The 23676-nt window shown below is 41.6% G+C and overlaps 2 protein-coding genes and 2 long non-coding RNA genes across 4 annotated transcripts; 1 reads left to right on the top strand and 3 right to left on the bottom strand.

The window, feature by feature from the left end:
* Positions 1-633: 633 nt before the first annotated feature.
* LOC110534669 (uncharacterized) lies at positions 634-8315 on the bottom strand. The gene is given in 7 exon segments (XM_090187452.1): positions 634-875; positions 877-1801; positions 2016-2127; positions 2502-2657; positions 7117-7308; positions 7510-7640; positions 7820-8315. Coding segments are annotated over 7 exon segments (1878 nt in total). The 5' UTR covers positions 8091-8315; the 3' UTR covers positions 634-784.
* Positions 8316-9216: 901 nt separating this feature from the next.
* LOC149980161 (uncharacterized) lies at positions 9217-11494 on the bottom strand. Its single transcript, XR_016483882.1, has 4 exons — positions 11360-11494; positions 9900-10082; positions 9686-9762; positions 9217-9542 (listed from the first exon to the last, which is right to left on the bottom strand). It is a non-coding gene; the product is annotated as an uncharacterized LOC149980161 (long non-coding RNA).
* Positions 11495-11837: 343 nt separating this feature from the next.
* Positions 11838-16241, top strand: LOC149980162 (uncharacterized). The gene is made up of 3 exons (XR_016483883.1): positions 11838-11950; positions 15659-15756; positions 15867-16241. It is a non-coding gene; the product is annotated as an uncharacterized LOC149980162 (long non-coding RNA).
* Positions 16242-16630: 389 nt separating this feature from the next.
* LOC118936888 (uncharacterized) lies at positions 16631-20132 on the bottom strand. Its single transcript, XM_090187553.1, has 3 exons — positions 19080-20132; positions 18483-18625; positions 16631-18292 (listed from the first exon to the last, which is right to left on the bottom strand). Exons 1-3 carry the CDS (start codon positions 19360-19362, stop codon positions 17180-17182), a joined length of 1539 nt encoding a protein of 512 aa, XP_090043679.1. The 5' UTR covers positions 19363-20132; the 3' UTR covers positions 16631-17179.
* Between the last annotated feature and the right edge of the window lie 3544 nt (positions 20133-23676).

Here is a 23676-nt window from a genome sequence, read left to right on the forward strand (position 1 = left end):
AGTTTGCTGAAAATTAACAGTTGACAGTGAGAGGATTTTTATTTTTTTGCTGAGTTTTTATGCAGTCATTTTAACCATACCTACATATACATCCTATCTCAATTAGCCCTACTAACCGGTGTCTGTATATTGCTTTGCTACTGTTATTTCACTCTTTTTTTTCACTGGTTTTATTTCTTTACTTACCTATTGTTCACCTAATACCTATTTTTTTTACTTAAAAATCAAACTGTTGGTTAGGGCCTGTAAGTAAGCATTGCACGTGACAAACTTTTTTGGGGCGTTTTAACTGCATTGATGATTAAGGGCTTGTAAGTAAGCATTGTATTGGGCGCATGTGACAATGTTAACCACAATCAATCACATTTCTAACAATGTGATTCAAGTACCCAACAATATAGAGCCATTGGAGTTTATTATTTTTATAAATCAATGTGTTGATTCAAGAATTAAGTTTTGGATCGACTGAAATAATAACCAAGTCAGTCATCACAGATTCTATTTTGTATTTAAGTACAATACTTTTATTGCACAAAATTATACATGTGACATGTATTGTAGAATAACTTCTCACTATGGTAACACTTTCCTGTACATCTGGTACCCTCGCTTTGTTAAAATAAAATTTAGAATGCTTTGAAAAAGGTTAATCTTTACTACTTAATGTCAAGATAAAATTCATTAAGGCACTATCATTTCCTCATAAAACACCAGCATCAAACAGGACAAGATTGTCACTATATGCAAAACCAAAAGAATGAACTACAAACAAACTAGTACTTCATTACATTTTACTATTCATGGGGCGTGCGTGTATTCGCAGGTAGCTCCTCTCGAAGAACCTCTTCCTGCAGTGAGTACAGGTGAATGGCCTCTCCCGTGTGGACCTTCAGGTGCATCTTCAGATGGTGCTGGTGGGAGAACCTCTTTTCACACTGAGAGCAGGTGTAGGGTTTCTCCCCTGTGTGGACCCTCTGGTGCCTTTTCAGGCTGGAGGAGTGTGAAAAACTGGCCCTGCACAGGAGGCAGCTGAAAAGTTTCTCCCCTGTGTGAACTCTCTGGTGCCTCTTCAGGCTGGACAAGTGTGAAAAACTGGCCCGGCACAGGTGGCAGCCGAAAGGTTTCTCTCCTGTGTGCATCCTCTGGTGGCTCTCCACCTGTTTAGAGAAACGAAAGACTTTCCCACAGAACAAACACGGGAAGCGCTTCTCTTTGCTACCAGATCTACTGATAGCATTACTACTACTGTCATTTGTCAATGGGCTTGTGTAGCCATTTAGTGTTGAGCCACTGGCATTGTCTGAGGTCTGGTTAAACATAAGGAGAGTGTGAGGAGGACGAAGGTCAGGGAGTGTCTGTGTTGTCACAGGGTCCATTTTCCAGTTGATAGATCCTATAGAAGGAGGGCTGAGGGCAGCACCTGTTACGGGGTTAACCTGAGGCGCAATCAGTCTCTCTGAATCACAACTATAGGAGCAGGACGGAGCATCGCTCGCCGAGTCTGTTCTCAGATGGACACCACCTCGTCCCCGCAGACCTAATCTACGCCTCGCCCTGGTCTCAGCCAGTCTGTTGTCACTAAATTCAGATGTTGTTTTATGTTCCACTCTCTGTTTCTGGTTGTGGTTAAAAGTGTTGTTCCCCAGCCCAGAGTTGAGGATGCTGTCCCATCCACTGACATCCACTTGGTCGCCTCTGGTCCTGGCATGCTCGGTGATGGCATCCCCTGGGCCCTTAGCTATACCAGTCTGGGAATCCAAGATGGTCGCCCAGTCTCCTCTGTTAGCTTCCAGCCAACCATCTGTAGGAAGAGGTTACAAAATATAATTTATAAACATGGCAGAGAAAACTCTATATATTGAGTTTGTCAATTACCTGGTCAAGTTCATACATTAGAATGTGTGTATATCTATGTAAACATAAGTTCTATTCATTTCATTTTATGAATGGAGAAAAAAACAATAGCCGGGTGCATAACTATTACTGTATGTAGGCTATATGTATTTCTCCCTTACCTTGCTCCCCCATCTTTAGTCCACTCAGCAGATCAATGCTCTCTGGTCCGTCTTCTATTGTCTCCTCTTTGACCAGCAGCAGATCAGGCTTCCCATCCTGCATATCTACTGGCTGTAAGAGATACAGTGTGAGAGGATGTTGGATCAAGAAATCTGATATGAGCACCCTGCTATGGAGCATCTTCTGATTGGGAAATGAGGGATTACTATGAGTACTATGCAAACATGTTAGTTGATTTGATTACTTGACACTCTTTAATTTAATGGTTTGATAATTGAAAGGCATGGTCCCAAACTTAATACCAAATTAACCAAGACCTGGGCATGTATCCACAAACTGTCTCAGAGTAGAAGTGCTGATTGAGGATCAGGTCCCCCACCTGTCTGTATAGTCGTATTCATTATGATCTAAAAGGCCAAACACTCCTACTTGGTGGACAGGCCCTGACCTAGTACCTTTAAGACGTTAGTTAATCGTGGGCTCACCTCAGTGTGTGTGGTCCTGTGCTGCTCAGCTGGCTCCTCTGTGGGTTCAGGAGGAGGTGTAGTCTGGTTGTCCTCCAAGACCATGGTCCCCTCAGGGTTCCCCAGACCCTCCTCACACCCCTCATCCTTCACCAGCAGCACCTCTGGACCCTCCTCCTGGAAGGGACAGGTGATACAGATTACAGGTACAGACACACAGATAATAAACACACTTTCAACATGGAGGGTCCATACTTGCGAACATAAGCACCCACTTACATGTAAACAAGTCCCTGATACAAAATGTGTATTAGCCAATTAAACTCGTAACCAAATGCTAAATTGTAGCTGGTCCCGTCAGACAACATGGCAAACATTAGCCCTATGATAACCTCACTGATTATATCCTGGCACAAGTTCTTCCAAACCGTAAGTTCTGTTCATCAAAACAACTATCACATGTATTTGACTGACTTTATCTCTTAAGTTTTCATGTACCTAATAAAAATCTAAAGTTCAATGTGTTTCCAACTCTACGGATAGTTTTGTCACAAACTGTTACGTTAAATAGCAAACGTGCCTACTGGTCTTGGCACGTGTGCTCTAGCCAACAGCTGGCAGATACAGTTCGGGGAGGCTGTGCTAGTAGGCAAGTCTACATGATGATATTATTATCGATAAGAGCGAGAATATTTGTATTTGTCAAATAGCGGTCAAGCATCGATCATCAAGTCACCAGAATAAGACTCGATATTTATTGGAAAGGCGCGTCAAACTCAACACTGTGCACTTATACTCCCCTGTGATGGTCATCATAACTTATTTAACATGTAGCCTAAAACTGCATGGTTCCCGAGTCGTAGTGGGAGGACCATAAACCATATTGTTGCGTGACTCCAAGTTGTTTACTTCGATATGATGGTTATCAATATTTACACAAAGGCGTTTCCACCGCCATTTCTCGCATAATACATTTTACCCACCACAAAAGATCCCACCATGTCGAAAGAACACGTGATCTGTCTGCAATTAAAACATTTTACCGAAACTTCCAGTTTCCATCACAGCTGTCATTTTTTCTATACAGTATGACTTTACTCACAAACTGTGGATGGAAACGTGGTAACATATGCATTACTTGACTCGAGGAGGATGAGCGTTAGTGTACAATAGGGTTATAGGTAGCATCCCCGTTATCATCCTACAGATGAGGCAGTATTGCAGTTCCTTTAAATATGTTTAATCGACAGTCTTAATGTAGGATGACATTACGCTGTCATTAGTATATTCTTATGTAGGTTACACTTACATGCAGGCCTATAACGTTTTATAGGCTATGCATTATAATAATCATCCACTTCGTCACGTGCGTCTTGAATCGAGCATCAAGGTTCGGCAGTGAACATTTTTTCCTAACAAAAAAGCTTGATGCGAGGGGGGCTCATGGTGAAAGTGCACTACTGATTTAGAGTCGACCGCTTTAGCAGTGTGTGCTGCCTAGAAGTGATGGTGATAATGGTAGCCTACATGACTTCTATTTTACTGTCTTTTTTACGATGTATGATAAACTTAAGTTGTAAGGACCTCTTGCGGAAGGGTGTGTGTGAAACAGAAACATGAATTTAGTCATATATGCCAAAACCGTGAAAATGTAGTCTAACATCAGTAGTAGCCAGTAACCTCGTCAAGGATGCGTCAATGCAATATTGGCACACAACATTTTGTTACAGACCAACCGAACAAAAGTAAACCTTGAATTTGAAGGTTTAAAAGATCCATCTAGTTGCCAGGGTTGACCTATTTTAAGAAATAATATTGGCTGGTAGATATAAAGTCTTTGATATGCTGATGAAGAATTTGTGACAGGCTTGAGGTTAGCATAGGGCCAACGTGTGCCATGTTATGGGACCAATTTAGCGTTCTGTCACGTGCAAGTAAATTTAGCTTTTAATTGGCTGATACACATTTTGTGCCAGATAAGCAACCATGTAAATTTAAACAAGTTATGTTTGCACAGTGTTGTAAAAATGGCCCAACTGTCATTCTTGAGTAGAAGTAAAGATACATTAATATAAAATGACTAAAGTAAAAGTCTACTTGAGTAAAAGTATAAAAGTATTTGGTTTTAAATATACTTATGTATCAAAAGTAAATGTAACTCCAAAAATAAAAGTATACATCATTTCAAATTCCTTATATTAAGAAATCCATATTAGATGTTATTGGTTTTTAATCTACAGATTAACACTCCAACACAGACATAATTTACAAATGAAGCATTTGTGTTTAGTGAGTCCGCCAGGTCAGAGGCAGTGGGGATGACCGGGGATGTTCTCTTGATAAGTGTGTTAATTCAATAATTTTCTTCTCATGCTAAGCATTGAAAATGTAAAAAGTACATAATTTCTTTAGGAATGTAGTGAAGTAAAAGTTGTCAACTGTAAATAGTAAAGTACAGATAACACCCCCAAAAAATACTTAAGTAACAATAATTAAGTACTACCTAAGTACTTTATAACCCCTGTGTTTGCAAGTATTGACCCAGAGTGTTAACCCATCCCCACTACACTCGAGTCCTATACTGTAGTTACAATAGGACTTAATTGTTAAATCCATCATGGTGGACATAAATGTTGTTGTGGGTTCAAATAAGTCAAAAGTCATCATCAGACAAACCTGACTAACTATTTTGACGTGTACAGTAGGTGTTTGTTAGTGTGTGGGTATGTGTAGGTATATTTAGTAAGTGTATATTGGTTATAAAGCGCTGTCAGGTGTATGCAGAACAGGGTGAGATCAAATGTGATGTATACTAAAGAGTCTCAATGAAAGTTCAAATTAAAAGTACAACTGTGTTTATTAAACAAACAAGTTTTAAATAAACCATATGAAAACCACACATGCACATCTCAACTAAAGATTTGCATAAACTTGGTAAACTGCATTAATTTCCTCATTAAAAGTGTCTTGAGAAAAAATTAAGTAGTTGAATGGAAGTAATGAAACAGGCACTTGTGAACATCATATAGCCTATGCAGTACAAACACTATGTAACAGACTTTTTAGGCTTATACACAGTGTACAAACATTAGGAACACCTGTTCTTTCTGTGACAGAGTGTTTCCATTAACTTGTCCAGTCATTTTTTTGGTCGACACTTAGAATGTTAGCATAGAAAATGGATGCGACAACTGCCTGCTAGGGTGCGTTTCCATATAACTATCTTGTGTCAATAAAAACCTGTCACTTTTATTTTTATTTTTTAAATCGCTAAAACCTAGTGTCAAATAAAAATGTAGTTAGTTGAAGTGTTTCCATTACCCATTTAGGCAAATTGTGCATTAACAAATTGGCGACACCCATCTGTTTCATGTCTCAGGTAGTCTACGAAAGCCCACATGGATAGAATGCAATAATTGCCTCATATTTGCCATTTACTAATAACACTCATGTGCCAATGTATCGTCGCGGTCCGTGCCATGGTGAAACGTGCACTCCTGTAGACCTGAAATAATTGGATGGTGAAACTTGCAGCCAACCAGAAAAGCAAGGTGAAACAATTCAGGCATTCCTGAAAGTCAGGACAATCCTTGTCCTGCAAAGAAACATTTTTACACATTGTAGAGTCCACGCCCTGAAGAATTGTGGCTCTTCTGAGGGCAAAAACAATAATTATGCTGGTGTGTCCTGAGGTAGCTCCTCTCTGAGAACCTCTTCCCCCAGTGCATACAGGCGAACAGCCTCTCTCTCGTGTGGATCTTCAGGTGCATCTTCAGTTGGTGCTGGTGGGAGAACCTCTTCTCACACTGGGGGTAGCAGTAGGGTTCTCTCCTGTGTGGACCCTCTGATGCCTCTTCAGGTTGAACGAGTGTGAGAAACTGGCCTGGCACAGATGGCAGCCAAATGGTTTTTCCCCCGTGTGGACCTTCTGGTGTCTCTTCAGGTCACTAGCCTGGGCAAAGCACATGTGACACTGGTTACAGCTGAAGGGTTTTTCCCCTGTGTGGACCCTCTGGTGGATCTCCACCTTCTGGGGGCAGCTGAAGCCTTTGTTACAGAACATGCAGAGGAACCGTTTCTCTTTACTATTGCCTGATGTTGCCCCCCCTCCCTGAACCTGGGCTCCAGCCCTGCTGTTTGAGTTCAATACCTGATTGAAAAGGATGCGACCGTGTGAATCGGAATGCCCCATCAACGTACACACTGGGTCGCGATCCCTGCACATGTGTAAAGGGGAGTGGGTCGCAACGTTTGGATTTGCCTCTAAGCTTTCGTTGTAATCTAAGAAATCTCTGCCCTGTGAGTGTCCGTCTCCTAGGTGATTATCTGCATTCCATGTGGGAGAAACGTCACCCTCCACTTTCACAGTCACTTCATCTACGACCAGACCTTCATCTTTCTTATCTAGGCACCCTTCAGAGTATACACTACTACTGTCTAAGTCCTGATGGGAATGAACAGTCGTCGGGCTCGGGTTACCGTAAAGTAAATACTCTGAGCCGGGAGCAGGAGGGCAGCCCAGTCTCCCCAACCCCAGTCTCTCTGGGTCTGACCTGTAGTCAGGTACTGTGTGTAAAAGCCTTTGTGTTACAGTTAAAGTCTCTGACTTGAGGATGGCGTTTGGCATTCCACTGACCTCCGTAATGCTGCGTCGGGTCCTGGGTTGAGGCGCAGTGGCGGTGGATAGGTCCTCTGTGGCTGCAGTGGGCACCACTCCAGACGTTGCTCCAGTCTGGATGTCTCTGCTGTGCTGTGGGTCGTCTGCTTCAGTCCTCTCCTGCTTGACCAGAGACAATCCTCCAGGACATGTAGCCTCTGCATCTGCATCCTGACACAAGAAGAGAGGTGGTTATTACCGTTACATGAGTTTAATTGGATAACAATGTAGTAAAGAAGTCTCACAAGCTCCTCTACGGCAGATAAATGAGTATGTTACATGTAAGGAAGTGAATAGCTGAGGGGAGTCTTTCTGAAATAAACTGGCCACATTTGATGTACTGTAATTTTGATGTAATACTATTACACTAACCTCTATAACGATAACTTTCTGGGTTGAGGTTCCACTCCCCTCTTCAACAGTGATTGGTTGGTCATCACTCCAGATATTGTGCCCTGCTGGCTTCACAAAGCTCTTGTGGCCTCCAGTGAGATGTCCTTCACCTGAGAATGATTGGGGGAAAAATAGGTGGTTCGGGTACTGTCAATACTATATTGTACACTATTGACACTGCATGTTTGGTAACAGTTCTCATAACTTTTTGAAAGATAACTAAGTGGCGATGAGGGGAATTATTGCATACTATCTAAACATGCGCAGAGGGGAACGGGGCAAAACGTACCTCTTGCCATTCCTCTGTATCGGTCGAGGATCTTGTCACTACTGGGACGACTGGCGATGACGCGTTCTCTGATCGTCCGCTCTGCACGCTCCCGTGCAACCTTCAATTCTAGTAGCTGTAGTTTCCTCCGCAATGCCCGGTTTTCATTTTGGCCCTGAGTTATTTCCAAACGAAACACTGCATAGTCGTCGTCTACGAGTTTACAGATCTCCGCCACGGCTGCATTAGCTAGCACCTCCATAATGGAGGCCATTTGAGAGTGAAAACCCATAGCCACTGTTAGCTAGCTAACGTTAGAAGCTATCTAGCGTTACCTAAATAACGTAACATATATCAACCAAGTCCTGTGTTAATAAATGTCTAAATAACAATAATAAAAACGCTATCGTGAAAATTGTTCTTGGTCACTGTTTACTTCCCTTCCACACGGATGAGAAATGATTTCATTGGCGGGCGTCTTGGGGCGTGATTAAAAGAAGGGTGCGGGTTGCTCTTTGAACTACGGTAATGCTAATTATTTAATAAAGAAGACTAATAGACCTTTTGCACAACGTAGCAACGCCCACTTCCTACCCGATACACAGCTTCCTAGCAGCCTAATTTTAGCCATACTAGTCTCGAAGTCGCTCGTTTTATCATTACCTCAGTATATGAATCATAATTCTATAGCGTATTTTGTATCATTCTTGTTGAGAATTCTGTTTATCTGTTCAGTTAGTGATTTTTGTAAATCGAATGTCTTCTGGTGTCTTTTTTTGTATCTTTAGCTACCAGTACCCAGCTAACGTTAGTGCTAACGACGTTAACGTTATTAGTTGTTGCGGTATCTTTATTGAAAGTTAGGAAATTAAGATTTCATTGAACCTTCTAGTGGGCTTCGATGTCTGAAGAAGGGAGCAATACCTTTGCTATTCCAGTGGAATAACTACCCTGTCCAAGAGATCCTCGTGTCACTGATGGGAAGCATCAACTGCATCTGGGCTGTGGCTTGCCTGCTCACAAAACTACCAGTGTGGGCCTCTTGTGAAGGCATGGGCCAAGGAGCAAAGAGCTACTACTGCATTGCATCTTCCCTTCTTTTGCTGTGACCATCCACATTGTCTAACATCCTGTAGTAGTCCATTTATTGATAATAAACACCTCTGCTTATACTCCAAACAATGTTATAGCGTTTTTACAGTGACAAGAGAACAGAAAAATGTAACAATGATTTAAAAATAATTATTATTAATTGCACAGATTTGTTTGGTTTCCCTTTCATTAATTGAAAGATAAAGGAGCCCATCCCTTGTTATTTAGTCTTTCCTGCCTAAGAACTTTTGCATGTACACAAGTAGTACCAGTCACCCTTCTCTCTAATTAGTGAGAACACCACTACACTTTATGTATTCTCTCACCTGAAGAGACTATGTGAAGCTGGTCGTCTTCACTGAGCACACGTGCAGCCTTGACAGTCGCTCTCTAGTCTGTAGCCATCCAGGGGCAGTGAAGGGAATGGTGGTGTCTCCTTATGGTGAACTATGTGTCGCGTTGTGATTGGAGGCTGCTGGTAAGACAGGAGGCTCCTCACCTGTACCTTTCCAAAGTGGGAGCCGACTAAAAGCAGACATCCCCATGCTGCTGATCAATGGCTTGGATAGAGGGTCAAAGTTCTTGTATGCCTCTTCTATCTGGAGAACTTAGAGGTCGGGGAGTGGTCCAAGAAGGGCGCTGTAGAGTACTTCTACTAAGCAAAGCAGCAGCTGTGGTTAGCCAATCTAAACAATGTACTTGAAGCCACCTGAAATTAAATCATTTTATATAGTCAAAGTGTAGTAGGATATGACCAGCTACTATCTACTATACTGGTTATTAGGGAAAACTCACCTAATCGCTCCTTCTGCCGTGCATTTTTTGGTGGGCTAGGTGATGGTCATTTTGCCTATGGGCCCAGGTTGCAGACCCTGTAAAAAGACAGTACAAGGGCACTATTCTAAATCTAATCATTAGACAATTTAAGTTTTCATTAAATCATTTAGTAGCATTATGATGTGATTATAACCATATGATTTTGATATGTGGTAAAGTTATTAAAACATACCATTGTCCTTGGCTTATGCCACTGCTGCTCGGCTTCTGTGCAGCTGTGCACAGGTGGGATGACTGGTGTTCCCATCTGGGAATAGTGTGCAGACTGGAATAGTAACGCAACTGTGTGGTTGCATAATGAGGTGCCAGCAACACATGAACAGTGATGTGTGATTGTTACCGGCTTCAGTACAACCTACGTGGGGATATAAAAAGAAAATGAATAGACTATAAAATCACTCAACATGTCTCACGACCAGCAAACAGAAGTGACTGGCGCAACAGCCACTAAATTCATTACAGCAATACAGGTTTAAAATGTTCTATTAAGGGTATATATGCCCTTGTTTAAATGTAATCTAATCTGTCCAATATAAGAGTTTACAGAAACAGCAAGGAAAACAATGGGTTAAGTCTAGTCCTAGACTAAGCAATGCCTCTTAATGCAGATATCCATTGACAGGAACTTCTTAGTCTTAGACTAGGCTTCATCTCTGACTGTGTAACGGCCACAAACAGATTACTTTTCACCCTACACTCAAACTGTGTGGTTTCTCATTTTTCCGCATGGACCTGTAGTAGCAAGCCCTTATGCTGACCTCTCGTGTCACTTTGTCCCTGTTCGAAACGGTTTGGAATAAAAAGACTGAGCAATCATAATGTTAACTAGCTACTGTAAAATGCATGTCTTAAACTACGTTACAGCTTTGAGTAAACGTCCTTGTCTGGTCTGATAGGCAACTTGGCTATACTTGTTAGTTGAAAAGGTAACTGGAGACAAAGTTTGAATCCTTTTTCCAACTTGGGAGTTCGGTGCTTTGCTACTTGTCTGAGCCAGACGATGTACATCCACCACTGTTATCTTTGGCAGCTCTTGCGAGTCCCATGATTGGTAAGTGCCATTACTAGTTAGCGAGTTAATAGGTAAGACACAAAAAGACACAGAACACAATAATCGATTTACAAAAATCACTAACTGAAAGGATAAACAGATTTTAACAAGAATGATTAAAAAGAACACTATAGAAATATGATCATATTAATATATTGAGATAACGATTAAAATGAGGTAGTATGGCTGAAATCAGGCTGATTGGACGCGATCGGGACAGGAAGCTATGTATTTGGTAGAAAGTTGAGCGGAAGTGGGCGTTGCTACGTTGTGCAAAATGTCTATTGCGCAGTCATTGTGTCGCCACCACAGAAATATTAATTAAAAGAAATCAACAACAAATCACGACCTTTTATGGGCAGTATCATTGATACTCAGAGAAGACTGTGTGTTAGCTAGAATATAAAAATATATAATGACTTTATTCCATCTAGGCTTACATCACCAGTCATGTAAATATTCAACTGCCTAGGTTTACTGTCTCCGTAAAAACAGGTATTTACAATCCTGTTTCAAATGACAAGTTAACAATGGGTTAAGGAGGGGTATATGGTTAAAAAGACAACGTTGAACACTCTTACCCAGTTTGTAGAGACCAGTTATTCTGGAATATTAAGTACAGGTTCACTTTAGTTCATGTTTAATATTTCACCTCAGTCATCACAAGACCCGAAGCCTTCCAGGCATTTACTGTAAACAGATTGAGGTCAAGGGCTGTTTGTAAAGATCCCATACCAGAGATGATAGATAAGCGTTTGAGCTCTGGGGTTTTTCATAACAGAAACAGTTACGATGTCAACCAGCGATTTTTAAAAACGTTTCCTGTTGAAAAACAATGTCCCAAGTATAAATACAGTAAAGTGTACACACACCAAAGTGTAAAACATATGTTTTGAGCAAAATAGTGTTTTCTAGACACAACTGCTCAATAGTTGGCACGATGGTCAAATTTGACGTCTTAGCCTCCCCCTTGCTCGAGGAACAAAAGAGGAAAGGCCACTTATTGAGATGTACCTTTTGTTAAGTAAATCGTCTGTTAAATGAGGTAAAAGGGAGACTGGAGGAGGACTTGAAGAGGGACTTAACTTGAGTATGTTTTGGTCAGTTGGTGCATTGATGGACACAGTGACGTACATCAGTATAAATAAAGCCACATTTAAGTGTTTGACTGAGTAAGTAAATTATTGAGTGGCAATGTTTGCTACAGTTAATGTGTATGGGTTTATAATGACACAACTACGTGAGTTTGCATTTTGAATTTCGTGGTTGCAAGTACGATTTGCAAATGTGCAAGCTTGTATCATGTCTCAAACTTGAAACTTAACTTTTTAAAACGTTCAATAAGTTTTGCAAGCATAATTTATTTTCAGAATGATTACAAATTGTTTTACGAGTATTAATATTCTGCTGTGAATCAAAAATACACTTGCAGATTTTGAATCTGCGCGTTCTGAGTCACTGTTGTCACGTTACCAAGATATTCGTAAACTAAAAAACATTTTTTAAAGAGATTTGTAAACTTGTAGAACGTTCTGTGTAGCTCCCTCCATTAACCACGAGCACAACTGTTCCTTGATTTTAACTGGCGGTTTTATTCTGTATTTTTAGTCAGAATTATCACCTTCCGTGAAAACTATAAAGTAAATAAAAAATACAGTTAAGCACACTCTTATAATTTTGTCCTATGAGTGACTTATTAGCTTGATATAACTCTGAAGTGCTTACATATATAAAATCAGTTAAACCGGAGATACCAGTATCAGATTAAACACATTACTTAGATTAAAATACCTCATTGGCTGTTTATTACAGTGGGGAGGAAATCAAACTTCACACGTATTATTCTTGGCATGAATTCACGCTTCATCCTTGATTATTATAACGTTACCACCCTAACATACACGCTCAACCTTTACGAAGTGCACCCGAAGACACGAAAAACATAGCTAACAGTGTTGGATTGACTTCACTCCAAAAAATGTGTTGCTCCGATAATAATCCCCGTTAACAACAGTTCTTAGCCACGTAGTTCCGCTTGTTTTACCATTTCCCCCACATAGCGAACATGTAAACAACTCAAACAAAAATAACGACATAGACTGAGAGGTTAATTGTTAGTTACAACAACAAAAAATTAGTAAAATTCGATTTGCGCAGCTCTGGGGACAGGATATTTTACTCCTGACCAATCAGTTCCCTTTTCCAAAACCACATGCCGCCTAACCATTGGCTGAACTGTTCCTTCAATCAAACACCAGGACGTAATGAATAAGAGAGGATCAAGTAAATAAAACCACAACGATATACTTGATTATAATCGTCTCTGTTATGTGTACATCGATTTTTTGTTGTTGTTGTGAAAAGGCATGACAGTAGTTTGCTTATCATGTGAAATATAATGGTACATTTGAGAGGAACTCCAGACCAGCCATTGCATTGACAGCCGCTATTGGGTTTGCTAGCTGGTCTCTGACATTCATCCTAGCTTTACTATCAACTGGCAAGCTTTATCAGGCAGCTTTAGATGCGAGGGGAAACCGAATATATTTGCTAGTGAACCATCTGATTGGTGAAGTTGATATAAATGCCATTACTTAGCTAGCGATCTAGCTAAATTGAAAGTACTGGGGGAAAGCTAGCTAACTAACTCCCACCATCACTGAAGTGTAGCTAATGTTAGCTAGGTTTATTGAAAATAAACAACTATTTATTTGTTAGCTATATTTTAAAGACTTGTCACTTTTGAACACTTGTCAAACTACTTCATTCCACTGCCTGTTTTATTGACGAATTAGTGACTGGAAAGTTGGAAAGAAAATGCCCCTCCCAATTTCACTGCAAATAGACTACTAGGCTGTAATGGTTGGGTATCGTTTGGCTGGTGTGTACATTACATGAGTGTTTAATTAGCCAACTTACTGACTGACTAGGCATATTGTCTGACTGAATACTGGGACCTTCAGCAGTACCTTCCCTTTGATTACAGCAAGAGTCTCCTTATGTCTTGGAGCCATTTAACATGTACTGTATGTAACCACTCAAATTCTTACAAATTTCTACAAACACAAGAACAGACTTATATTCACTTGCCTCTGGCTGCGTTTACAGGCAGCCCAATCCTGATATTTTTCCACTAATTGGTCTTTTGACCAATCCCAGATCTTTTCACATCAGATCTTTTTCAGTGCTGATCTGATTGGTCAAAAGACCATTTGGTGAAAAAAAATCAGACTTAGGCTCCCTGTCTAAACACAGCCTATTTGTCCTATACTTCAGGCTTGTCTGGGATATATATTTTAGCTGGCACACCTGTGTGATTTTTTATACATGAAGAATAATTTATTCACCCTGGATATGAGACTTGCATTGATTTTTAGACCTCTTTGAATCAGAAGTGCCAAGTGCTATCTTGATGGAGAAAGTCTGCATGTTGTCAGATGTTTAAGCTACCATAGTAGTTAGTAAAAATGAGAACAGGCTAAAACAGTTATGGTTTTGTAACGTATTAAAAAATGAACATGAGTAATTTATACAAAACTTTATTGCGTTTGGTGGTCATCCCCTTTAATTTGGCCCTCTTAAAACATTGGTTGCATCCTTCCTCAGGGAACTGTCTGCTGATAAATGACAACATGGTGGCAGGTGTTTTGATGTGCTGCTCTAGCGTTCCATGGCCCAGCAGAATCCCCTGGGGACAGGGGGATGGACACGTTCGTTTTTATAAAAGTCTGGGAAGATTATAGAGGGAGGAGAGGGCATGAGTTGGAGTGAGTACAGTAAATCCAATCCAACCAGTGGCCCTGGATTATATGCTACAGTATGTCATCACACAGACAGCCATAGTGAAGGGGGTTTACATAGAGCATAAAATATATTACCACCAGCAGACCTTGCTTCTCTGTGCTCTGGCGAGATCGCAGATAATTGGTCAGAAGCCACTGGAGGTCCTTGGAATATTCTCTCTGTAGCATCTGTAGAGAGATGGATAGAGGTACTGAATGCTCTTGAGAGAGCAAGAGTTAACATTGACATTGTTGATTGAAGACTATAAGGGTGCCTTCCAATCAGAAAAATGGATGCGTAAAAGGCACTCCAACTCAATGGTTTTCAATGGGAAGATTGTGTTGGGGGGGTGCTAGGCTTGTGTTGTGCTGTCCGACATAAAATAGCCCACGTCTAATATTGAATGAGCTTCCCAAGTTACAAGTTTAGCTACAATTCTGCATGAAGGAAATAGATCCACCCATACTATTCTCTATCTAACCTTGTGAATAAACTCCAAGAACAAGATGATTATCCTGGTGGCTGGGAGGTTCCCAAGTTCTTGACATCTGTCTGGATGTTAGGGAAATGCTTCAACCTGAGGAAAAGAGCAGAGAGGGGGAAGACATGAACCCCACTGCTTACATTTCAGTGCTGGTTCAAGTTGTCACCAACTTTTTCAGTCACCAATTTATCAATGAACAGGCAGTGAAGTAGTTTGACAAGTGTTCAAAACTCAGTAACAAGTCATTAAAATATAGCTAGCATGTTGGCAAGTATCCGGCCAGCAACCTTCATCTGTCGACGGCAACAGCGTTCACAGGCTCCTCATCTGCACAAATAACCCCAAAGTGAAACCTATTTAAACTGACATTATTTGTTGCTTAGTTTCTTTACTTATTAGATGCATATAATGTCCAGAGCAAAACCTAGCCTGGCGGATCCAGCCTGATCCCTTTTTACCGTTCTATTGCACTTCACATTTGATATCTGAAGTGAAGTAGAAACGTGAACACAGCGATCCGGTTGGTTCCACCAGGACCAGGCTATTTATAACCACCATTGATAGTGTGTGTGTGTGTGTGTGTGACCCACTTGTACCTTTGATGAGTGGCCAGGAGCTGATGTATGCTGCTATGCCCATCAATGGGGCTCTGGAAAAGACCTCAACTCTTGCCTGCTCACCAACGGTCATCAATAGGGAGAACAGAAATAGGTAGGTTTAGTCTGACCTGTTCAAACTTCAACATAGTACCCGTTTGTGTCAGATATTACCTATCCTAACTGCCATTGGTGATAGAACAGTGACTATGTATGTGTTCACAGAAACATGTATGGAGCCAGCATATGGAGACTTGCAAGATGATGTGATGGAAGTCCAGACTGGCAGACGGGCTTGATACTGATGTCTCTGAAGGGAGAAAGACCTGGCACTTGGCATTAACATTTTACTAGACACAATTTTACTTGTATTTCTTTTATTAAATGGTATCAGACAATATGTGGAGGGAGGAACCCTGTGTATTCTGAACCAGGATCAGGGATCTCCTGTTGTGAGCGGGACACCACACAGGAAGGTATGGCTACTCAGACATGTTTGCTAAGGTAGCTCCAAAACGTCCAGACAAAATGCAGATCGGCACAATATTTGTATCGGCTGGGAACGACAATAAAAGATGAAAGGTTCACATTGTTATATCAGCAGAACAGTGCTTCTATTGTATTATGTAAAGTGTTTATTCTACATGGACCTGTGACTATGTTTGAAAGTTTTCAAAACAATTTGTTTTAGAATATCTACATACATTTATCAATTACATTCTTCTCATATTACTCTTTAGGCTAATGATCTATTCAAAGCTTCTCTATATCTGCCTGTAGTTATTGAGCTCAACTTGCAGGAGGTTTGTTTGTTGTGACTGAGTGAGGGGAAAGCTGTGGGCAAGTTTCTGACACCCACATCAATCCACACACCCAAGCCAACTCACGTTTGGCTTCTGTCATGGCCACCAGCATTTCTTGAGGAGCAAGCCAAAAAACAAGGCCAAATCAGCAGGTGTAATTCCCCTTTAAAGCATCACACAATCTAGTACATACAGTTGATTTCATTAAAACACGACATATATATTGAAAAATATGTTTAACATTTCTACCAATCGATTGTTGAAAGAACAGACGACACTCGGGCGACCAACATTTATTTTAGTCTGGACAGGCCAAAATTTAAACTGCAATAATTTTCTCATAAAAATTGTCTCGGGGGAAAAAATAAAGTAGTTGAATATACATCAAATAGCCTACACAGTACAAACACAATATGTAACAGACTTTTTAGGCTTAAATACAATGTCTGGATGCAATATTCTACCCAGGAATATTCAACACTGAAATCTGTTACTCTCGTCATTCCAAATGCATCTGTGGATCTTTTCAACTGACAATACTGAAAATCAACCTGTCTTTAATGCAGGGTTTGATCTAAACATCATAAGCTATTTAGTGGAATGGTTTTTCTGCTCCTCTCTGAGAACCTCTTCCCACATTGAGTAGAGGTGATCAGCCTTTCTCCCGTGTGGACCTAAATGTGCATCTTCAGCTAGTTCTGATGGGAAAAACCTCTTCTCACACTCGGGGCAGCTTTAATATTTCTCCCCTGTGTGGACCCTCCGGTGCCTCTTCATGCTGGACGAGTGGGAGAAGCGCATATGACACTGGGTACAGCTGAAGGGTTTCTCCCCTGTGTGGACCCTCTGGTGCCTCTTCAGATTGCCAGCCTCAGCAAAACGCATGTGACACTGGGTACAGCTGAAGGGTTTCACCCCTGTGTGGACCCTCTGGTGGATCTCCACCTTCTGGAGGCAGCTGAAGCCTTTGTTACAGAACATGCAGAGGAACCGTTTCTCTTTACTACTGCCTGATGTTGCTCCCCCTCCCCCTCCCCTCCCATTGGCCCTTTGGTCCTTTGAGTTCAATACCTGATCAAAAAGGATGCAGCCCTGTGAATCAGAAGGCCCCATCAACGTAGACACTGGGTCCCGATCCCTGAGCGTGTGTAAAGGGGAGTGGGTTGCGACGTTTGGATTTGTCTCTAAGCTTTCCCTGTAATCTAAGAAATCTCTGCCTTGTGAGTGTCCTTCCCCTAAGTGAGTCTCGTCTGCATTCAAGGTCAGAGGAGAGTCGCCCTCCACTTTCACAGTCACTTCATCTATGACTATAACCCCCCCTTTCTTATTTAGGCACCCTTCAGATAATCCACTACTACTGTAATGGTTCCAGTCCCCTCTGGACAGATCAGCCTGTGTGTCTAAACCCAAGGGCATGTTGTCAGGGTCCATCTCTGTTGCGTAAGAACAAGACGGAACATCCCCACCAGTGTCTAACGTGTCACCATCACAATCTCCACGGGAATGAACCGTTCTTTGGCTCTGGTGAAATACGGGTAAGTACTCTGAACCAGGAGCAGGAAGACAGCCCAGTGGCCCGAGCCCCAGTCTCTCTGGGTCTGATCTGTGGTCAGATCCTGTGTGTAAGAGCCTGTGTGTTGCAGTTAAAGTCTCCGTGTCTGTGTCTGACTTGAGGACGGTGTTCAGCGTTCCACTGACCTCGGTGATGCTGGGTCGGGTCCTACATGGCGCTGGGGCGGAGGTGGGGTCCTCCGCGGCTACAGGGGGCTCTCTAGTCTGGATGTCTCTGCTGTGCCATGGCTCCTTCTCTCCTTTAGTCCTCTCCTGCTTGACCCCAGGACCTGCAGCCTGATAAGAAGAGAGGAGGTTATTACCGGTTCATGAGTTGAATTGGATAACAATGTCGTAAGGAAGTGTCACAAGCTTCCCTATGGCAGATAAATTACAATGTAATCAATTGAATAGCTGAGTGGGAGCCTTTATGAAATAAGCCAGACATATTTGATTTACAAAGTAATGGTAATATTTTATGCAACACTATTCCACTAACTTCTATCACGATAACGTGCTGGGTTGAGGTTCCACTCCCCTCATCAACAGTAATTGGTTGGTCATCTCTCAATGTATTGTGTCCCGCTGGCTTCACAAAGCTCCTGTGGCCTCCAGTGAGATGTCCTTCACCTGAGAGAGTTATTTGGGGGAAAAGAGGTTAGCTTCTGTCAATGCTCAATGGTATATTGTACACCAGTGACAATGTCTAGAATTGTCAAGGATGTAAGCTGACACTTGAAATAACTTTTTGATATTCTATTTATAGATCAATTGATATGTTCCATGCATATATAGCCTCGTTATTGTTATATTCTTACCATTTACTTTTTAACTGCCTTTTTGGAAAAGGGCTCATAAGTAAGCATTTCACGGTAAAGTCTAAGCCTGTTGTATTCGGTGCAAATGACAAATAAGTTGATTTGATTTGCGTCATTTTGTTTTCAATGAGTAAATCATAGGACATACTGGAACTGGTTAGAATATGATATTGTGTCTTTGAGCAAGATAGTTCCCCTGATTATTTAGCTATTTCATACTATCCAAAAACGAACGAAGTGTTAACCCAATTGGTTACAAAATGTACCTCTTGCCATTCCTCTGTATCGGTCGAGGATCTTGACACTACTGGGACGACTGGCGAGGACGCGCTCTCGCGTTGTCCTCTCTGCGCGCTCCCGTGCCACCTTCAGTTCCAGTAACTGTAGTTTCCTCCGCAATCCCCTGTTTTCTTTCTGGCTTTGAGTTACTTCCAGACGAAACACTGCATAGTCGTCGTCTACGAGTTTACAGATCTCTGCCACGGCTGCATTCGCTAGAACCTCCATTATGGAGGCTATCTGAGTGTGAAAACCCACACAATTGGCCATTGTTAGTTAATGTTACCACCTAGCTAGATATCATCAATCAAGCCCTGTCTCCAACGCGAATTAACGACTACCTGTGGTAAGTATGTGATGCTGTGCAGTTCAATTGGTCATATTTTAAGTTCCATGGTGTTAATAAATGTCTAAATAACAACACTAAAAACGCTAACGTGAAAAGTGTTCTTGGTCAACGTTTACTTCCGTTTACTACTAATTCTTCTTCTTCTTCAATGGTATATTGGCTTTAACACAATTTAGTGTGCATGTCGCCACCTACTGTGTGGGATGGAAACAGGATATATTCATACAGACGACCTAAATAAATAAACTAAATCAAACTAATTTTCTGTTAAAAGTAAAACAGATCTGACCCCTACACAGGCTCAAAATGATCAGAAGTCCAAACTACTTTTCTGCTGCAGCCACAATAATGTCCAGTTTCTTTGACACTTGAGCCGTACAGTTTTGAACTGCTAATGAACGCCACCTGGCAGCAAAATTGTACTACAGGCTGTGGTGCATCCACTACAATATCTTCGTAAGCGTCGCTTGTTTTCTCACCTCTTTAAATTGCATAGGAAATTTGATTGAGGTGTCAAAAGTTAGCAGTCAATCTCCTTCACCCTTACAGGGCACTCCAGGAACTCGGTATCATGATCCCCACCACAATTGCAACACCGTTGTCCTTCTAAATCAAATAAAATGTTCTTTGTCACATGCGCCGAATATAACAGGTGTAGACTTGACCGTGAAATGCTTGCTTATGAGCCCTTCCCAACGATGCAGTTACATTATTTTTTATAAAAATAGTAACGAGGAATAAAATACACGAGTGAAGCTATAACAGAGGGAACCAGATCAATGTGCAGGGGTACAATGTCTTGTTTTATTTATTTAACCTTTATTTAACTAGGCAAGTCAGTTAAAGAACAAATTCTTCTTTACAATGATGGCCAAACCCTCCCCTACATTGTAGGATTTTTAATGAATTTATTTGCAAATTATGGTGGAAAATAAGTATTTGGTCAATAAAAGTTTATCTCAATACTTTATCATTGCCAACAAAGGGTATATAACAGAGGTCAAACGTTTTCTGTAAGTCTTCACAAGGTTTTCACACACTGTTGCTGGTATTTTGGCCCATTCCTCCATGCAGATCTCCTCTAGAGCAGTGATGTTTTGGGGCTGTTGCTGGGCAACACGGACTTTCAACTCCCTCCAAAGATTTTCTATGGGTTTGAGATCTGGAGACTAGCAATGCCACTCCAGGACCTTGAAAGGCTTCTTACGAAGCCACTCCTTTGTTGCCCGTGCGGTTTGTTTGGGATCATTGTCATGCTGAAAGACCCAGCCACGTTTCATCTTCAATGCCCTTGCTGATGGAAGGAGGTTTTCACTCAAAATCTGACGATACATGGCCCCGTTCATTCTTTCCTTTACACAGATCATTCGTCCTGGTCCTTTTGCAGAAAAACAGCCCCAAAGCATGATGTTTCCACCCCCATGCTTCACAATAGGTATGGTGTTCTTTGGATGCAATTCAGCATTCTTTGTCCTCCAAACACGATGAGTTGAGTTTTTACCAAAAAGTTATATTTTGGTTTCATCTGACCATATGACATTCTCCCAATCTTCTTCTGGATCATCCAAATGCTCTCTAGCAAACTTCAGACGGGCCTGGACATGTACTGGCTTAAGCAGGGGGACACGTCTGGCACTGCAGGATTTGAGTCCCTGGCGGCGTAGTGTGTTACTGATGGTAGGCTTTGTTACTTTGGTCCCAGCTCTCTGCAGGTCATTCACTAGGTCCCCCCGTGTGGTTCTGGGATTTTTGCTCACCGTTCTTGTGATCATTTTGACCCCACGGGTGAGAGCTTGCGTGGAGCCCCAGATCGAGGGAGATTATCAGTGGTCTTGTATGTCTTCCATTTCCTAATAATTGCTCCCACAGTTGATTTCTTCAAACCAAGCTGCTTACCTATTGCATATTCAGTCTTCCCAGCCTGGTGCAGGTCTACAATTTTGTTTCTGGTGTCCTTTGACAGCTCTTTGGTCTTGGCCATAGTGGAGTTTGGAGTGGGACTGTTTGAGGTTGTGGACAGTTGTCTTTTATACTGATAACAAGGTGCCATTAATACAGGTAACGAGTGGAGGACAGAGGAGCCTCTTAAAGAAGTTACAGGTCTGTGAGAGCCAGAAATCTTGCTTGTTTGTAGGTGACCAAATACTTATTTTCCACCATCATTTGCAAATAAATTCATAAAAAAATCCTACAATGTGATTTTCTGGATTTTTTTCCTTCTCATTTTGTCTGTCATAGTTGAAGTGTACCTATGATGAAAATTACAGGCCTCATCTTTTTAAGTGGGAGAACTTGCACAATTGGTGGCTGACTAAATACTTTTTTGCCCTACTGTATATGTATTTTTAACATTGCTGGGAAAAGGGCTCATACGTAAACATTTCACTGTGAAGTCTACACCTGTTGTATTCAGCACATGTAACCAATACAATTTTATTTTATTTGAGATATGTACATAAAGGCAGGGTAAAGTGACTAGGCATCAGACTAGATAAGATTAAGAATAAAGAACAGAGTGGCAGCCACATGTGATGTGTGTGTGGTCGGTATGCGTATGTAGTGTGAATGACTACCTTACCTCTGTATCCCACACCTACAATTATCTGTAAGGTCCCTCAGTCGAGCAGTGAATTTCAAACACAGATTCAACCACAAAGACTAGTGAGGTTTTCAAATGTCTTGCAAAGAAGGGCACCTATTGGTAGATGGGAAAGAAAAGCAGACATTGAATATCTTTTTGTGCATGGTCAAGTTATTAATTACACTTTGGATGGTGTATCAATACACCCAGTCACTACAAAGATACAGGCATCCTTTTAAAAAAAAAAAAAAAATTACCCCTTTTTCTCCCCAATTTCGTGGTATCCAATTGTTGTTCTAGCTACTATCTTGTCTCATCGCTACAACTCCCGTACGGGCTCGGGAGAGACGAAGGTTGAAAGTCATGCGTCCTCCCAAGCCGCACTGCTTCTTAACACAGCGCACATCCAACCCGGAAGCCAGCCGCACCAATGCGCCGGAGGAAACACCGTGCACCTGGCCACCTTGGTTAGCGTACACTGCGCCCAGCCCGCCACAGGAGTCGCTGGTGCGCGATGAGACAAGGACACCCCTACCGACTAAGCCCTCCCTAACCCGGGCGACGCTAGGCCAATTGTGCGTCGCCCCACGGACCTCCCGGTCGCGGCCGGTTACGACAGAGCCTGGGCGCGAACCCAGGGACTCTGATAGGCACAGCCCTTAACCACTGCGCCACCCGGGAGGCCCCGCATCCTTTCTAACTCAGTTGCCGGAGAGGAAGGAAACCGCTCACGGATTTCCCCATGAGGCTAATTGTGACTTTAAAACAGTTAGTTTAATGGCTGTGATGGGAGAAAACAACATTGTAGTTACTCCACAATACTAACCTAATTGACAGTGTGAAAAGAAAGAAGCATGTACAGAATAAAAATATTCCAAAACATGCATCCTGTTTGCAACAAGCAATAAAGTAATACTGAAAAAAAAGTGACAAAGCAATTAACTTTTTGTCCTGAATACAAAGTGTTATGTTTGGGGCAAATCCAATAGAAGACATTACTGAGTACCACTCAATATTTTCAAGTGGTGGCTGCATCATGTTATAGGTATGCTTATAATTGTAAGGACTGGGGAGTTAAGCACAGGTAAAATCTGAGTGGAAAACCTGGTTGTCTGCTTTCCACCAGACACTGGGAGATGAATATACCTTTCAGCAGGATAATAACCTAAAACACTGGAGTTGCTTACTAAGAAGACATTGAATGTTACCGAGTGGCCTGTGTAACAGGGTTAGTTATGTTTCCACATGACATGGCAGAAATATGTATTTGATGTTTAGGTATTCCTATTGGTTGGTTGAATTCACAAATCAATAAGGTGCTATGCCATTGGTCATGCTTACAGATAGGTGGAGATGGCAAACGTTAATGCTTCCCAGTCGATTGACATGCAAGCGGTAGGTCACTTTCTGAAATACTGTATTCTATTTTCATATTTACAAGGTGTACGAGTTCATCATGTACATGTCCGTGTGTGTGTATATACAGTTGAAGTCGGAAGTTTACATACTTAGGTTGGAGTCATTAAAACTTGTTTTTCAACCACTCCACAAATTTCTTGTTAACAAACTATTATTTTGGCATGTCGGTTAGGACATCTACTTTGTGCATGACAAGTCATTTTCCCAACAATTGTTTACAGACAGAGTGAATTAT

Source organism: Oncorhynchus mykiss, chromosome 10, assembly GCF_057628025.1.
Source record: "Oncorhynchus mykiss isolate SJ-2025 chromosome 10, ASM5762802v1, whole genome shotgun sequence".
In the NCBI taxonomy this organism is placed as follows: Eukaryota; Metazoa; Chordata; class Actinopteri; order Salmoniformes; family Salmonidae; genus Oncorhynchus; species Oncorhynchus mykiss.

Coding starts and splice junctions, on each gene's coding strand:
- LOC118936888 (XM_090187553.1), bottom strand. CDS start 19,362: ATGGCCAATTGTGTGGGTTTTCACACTCAGATAGCCTCCATAATGGAG. Junction 18,626..19,079: donor ATACAGAGGAATGGCAAGAG/GTACATTTTGTA, acceptor TAACTCTCTCAG/GTGAAGGACATCTCACTGGA. Junction 18,293..18,482: donor TGATAGAAGTTAGTGGAATA/GTGTTGCATAAA, acceptor TCTTCTTATCAG/GCTGCAGGTCCTGGGGTCAA.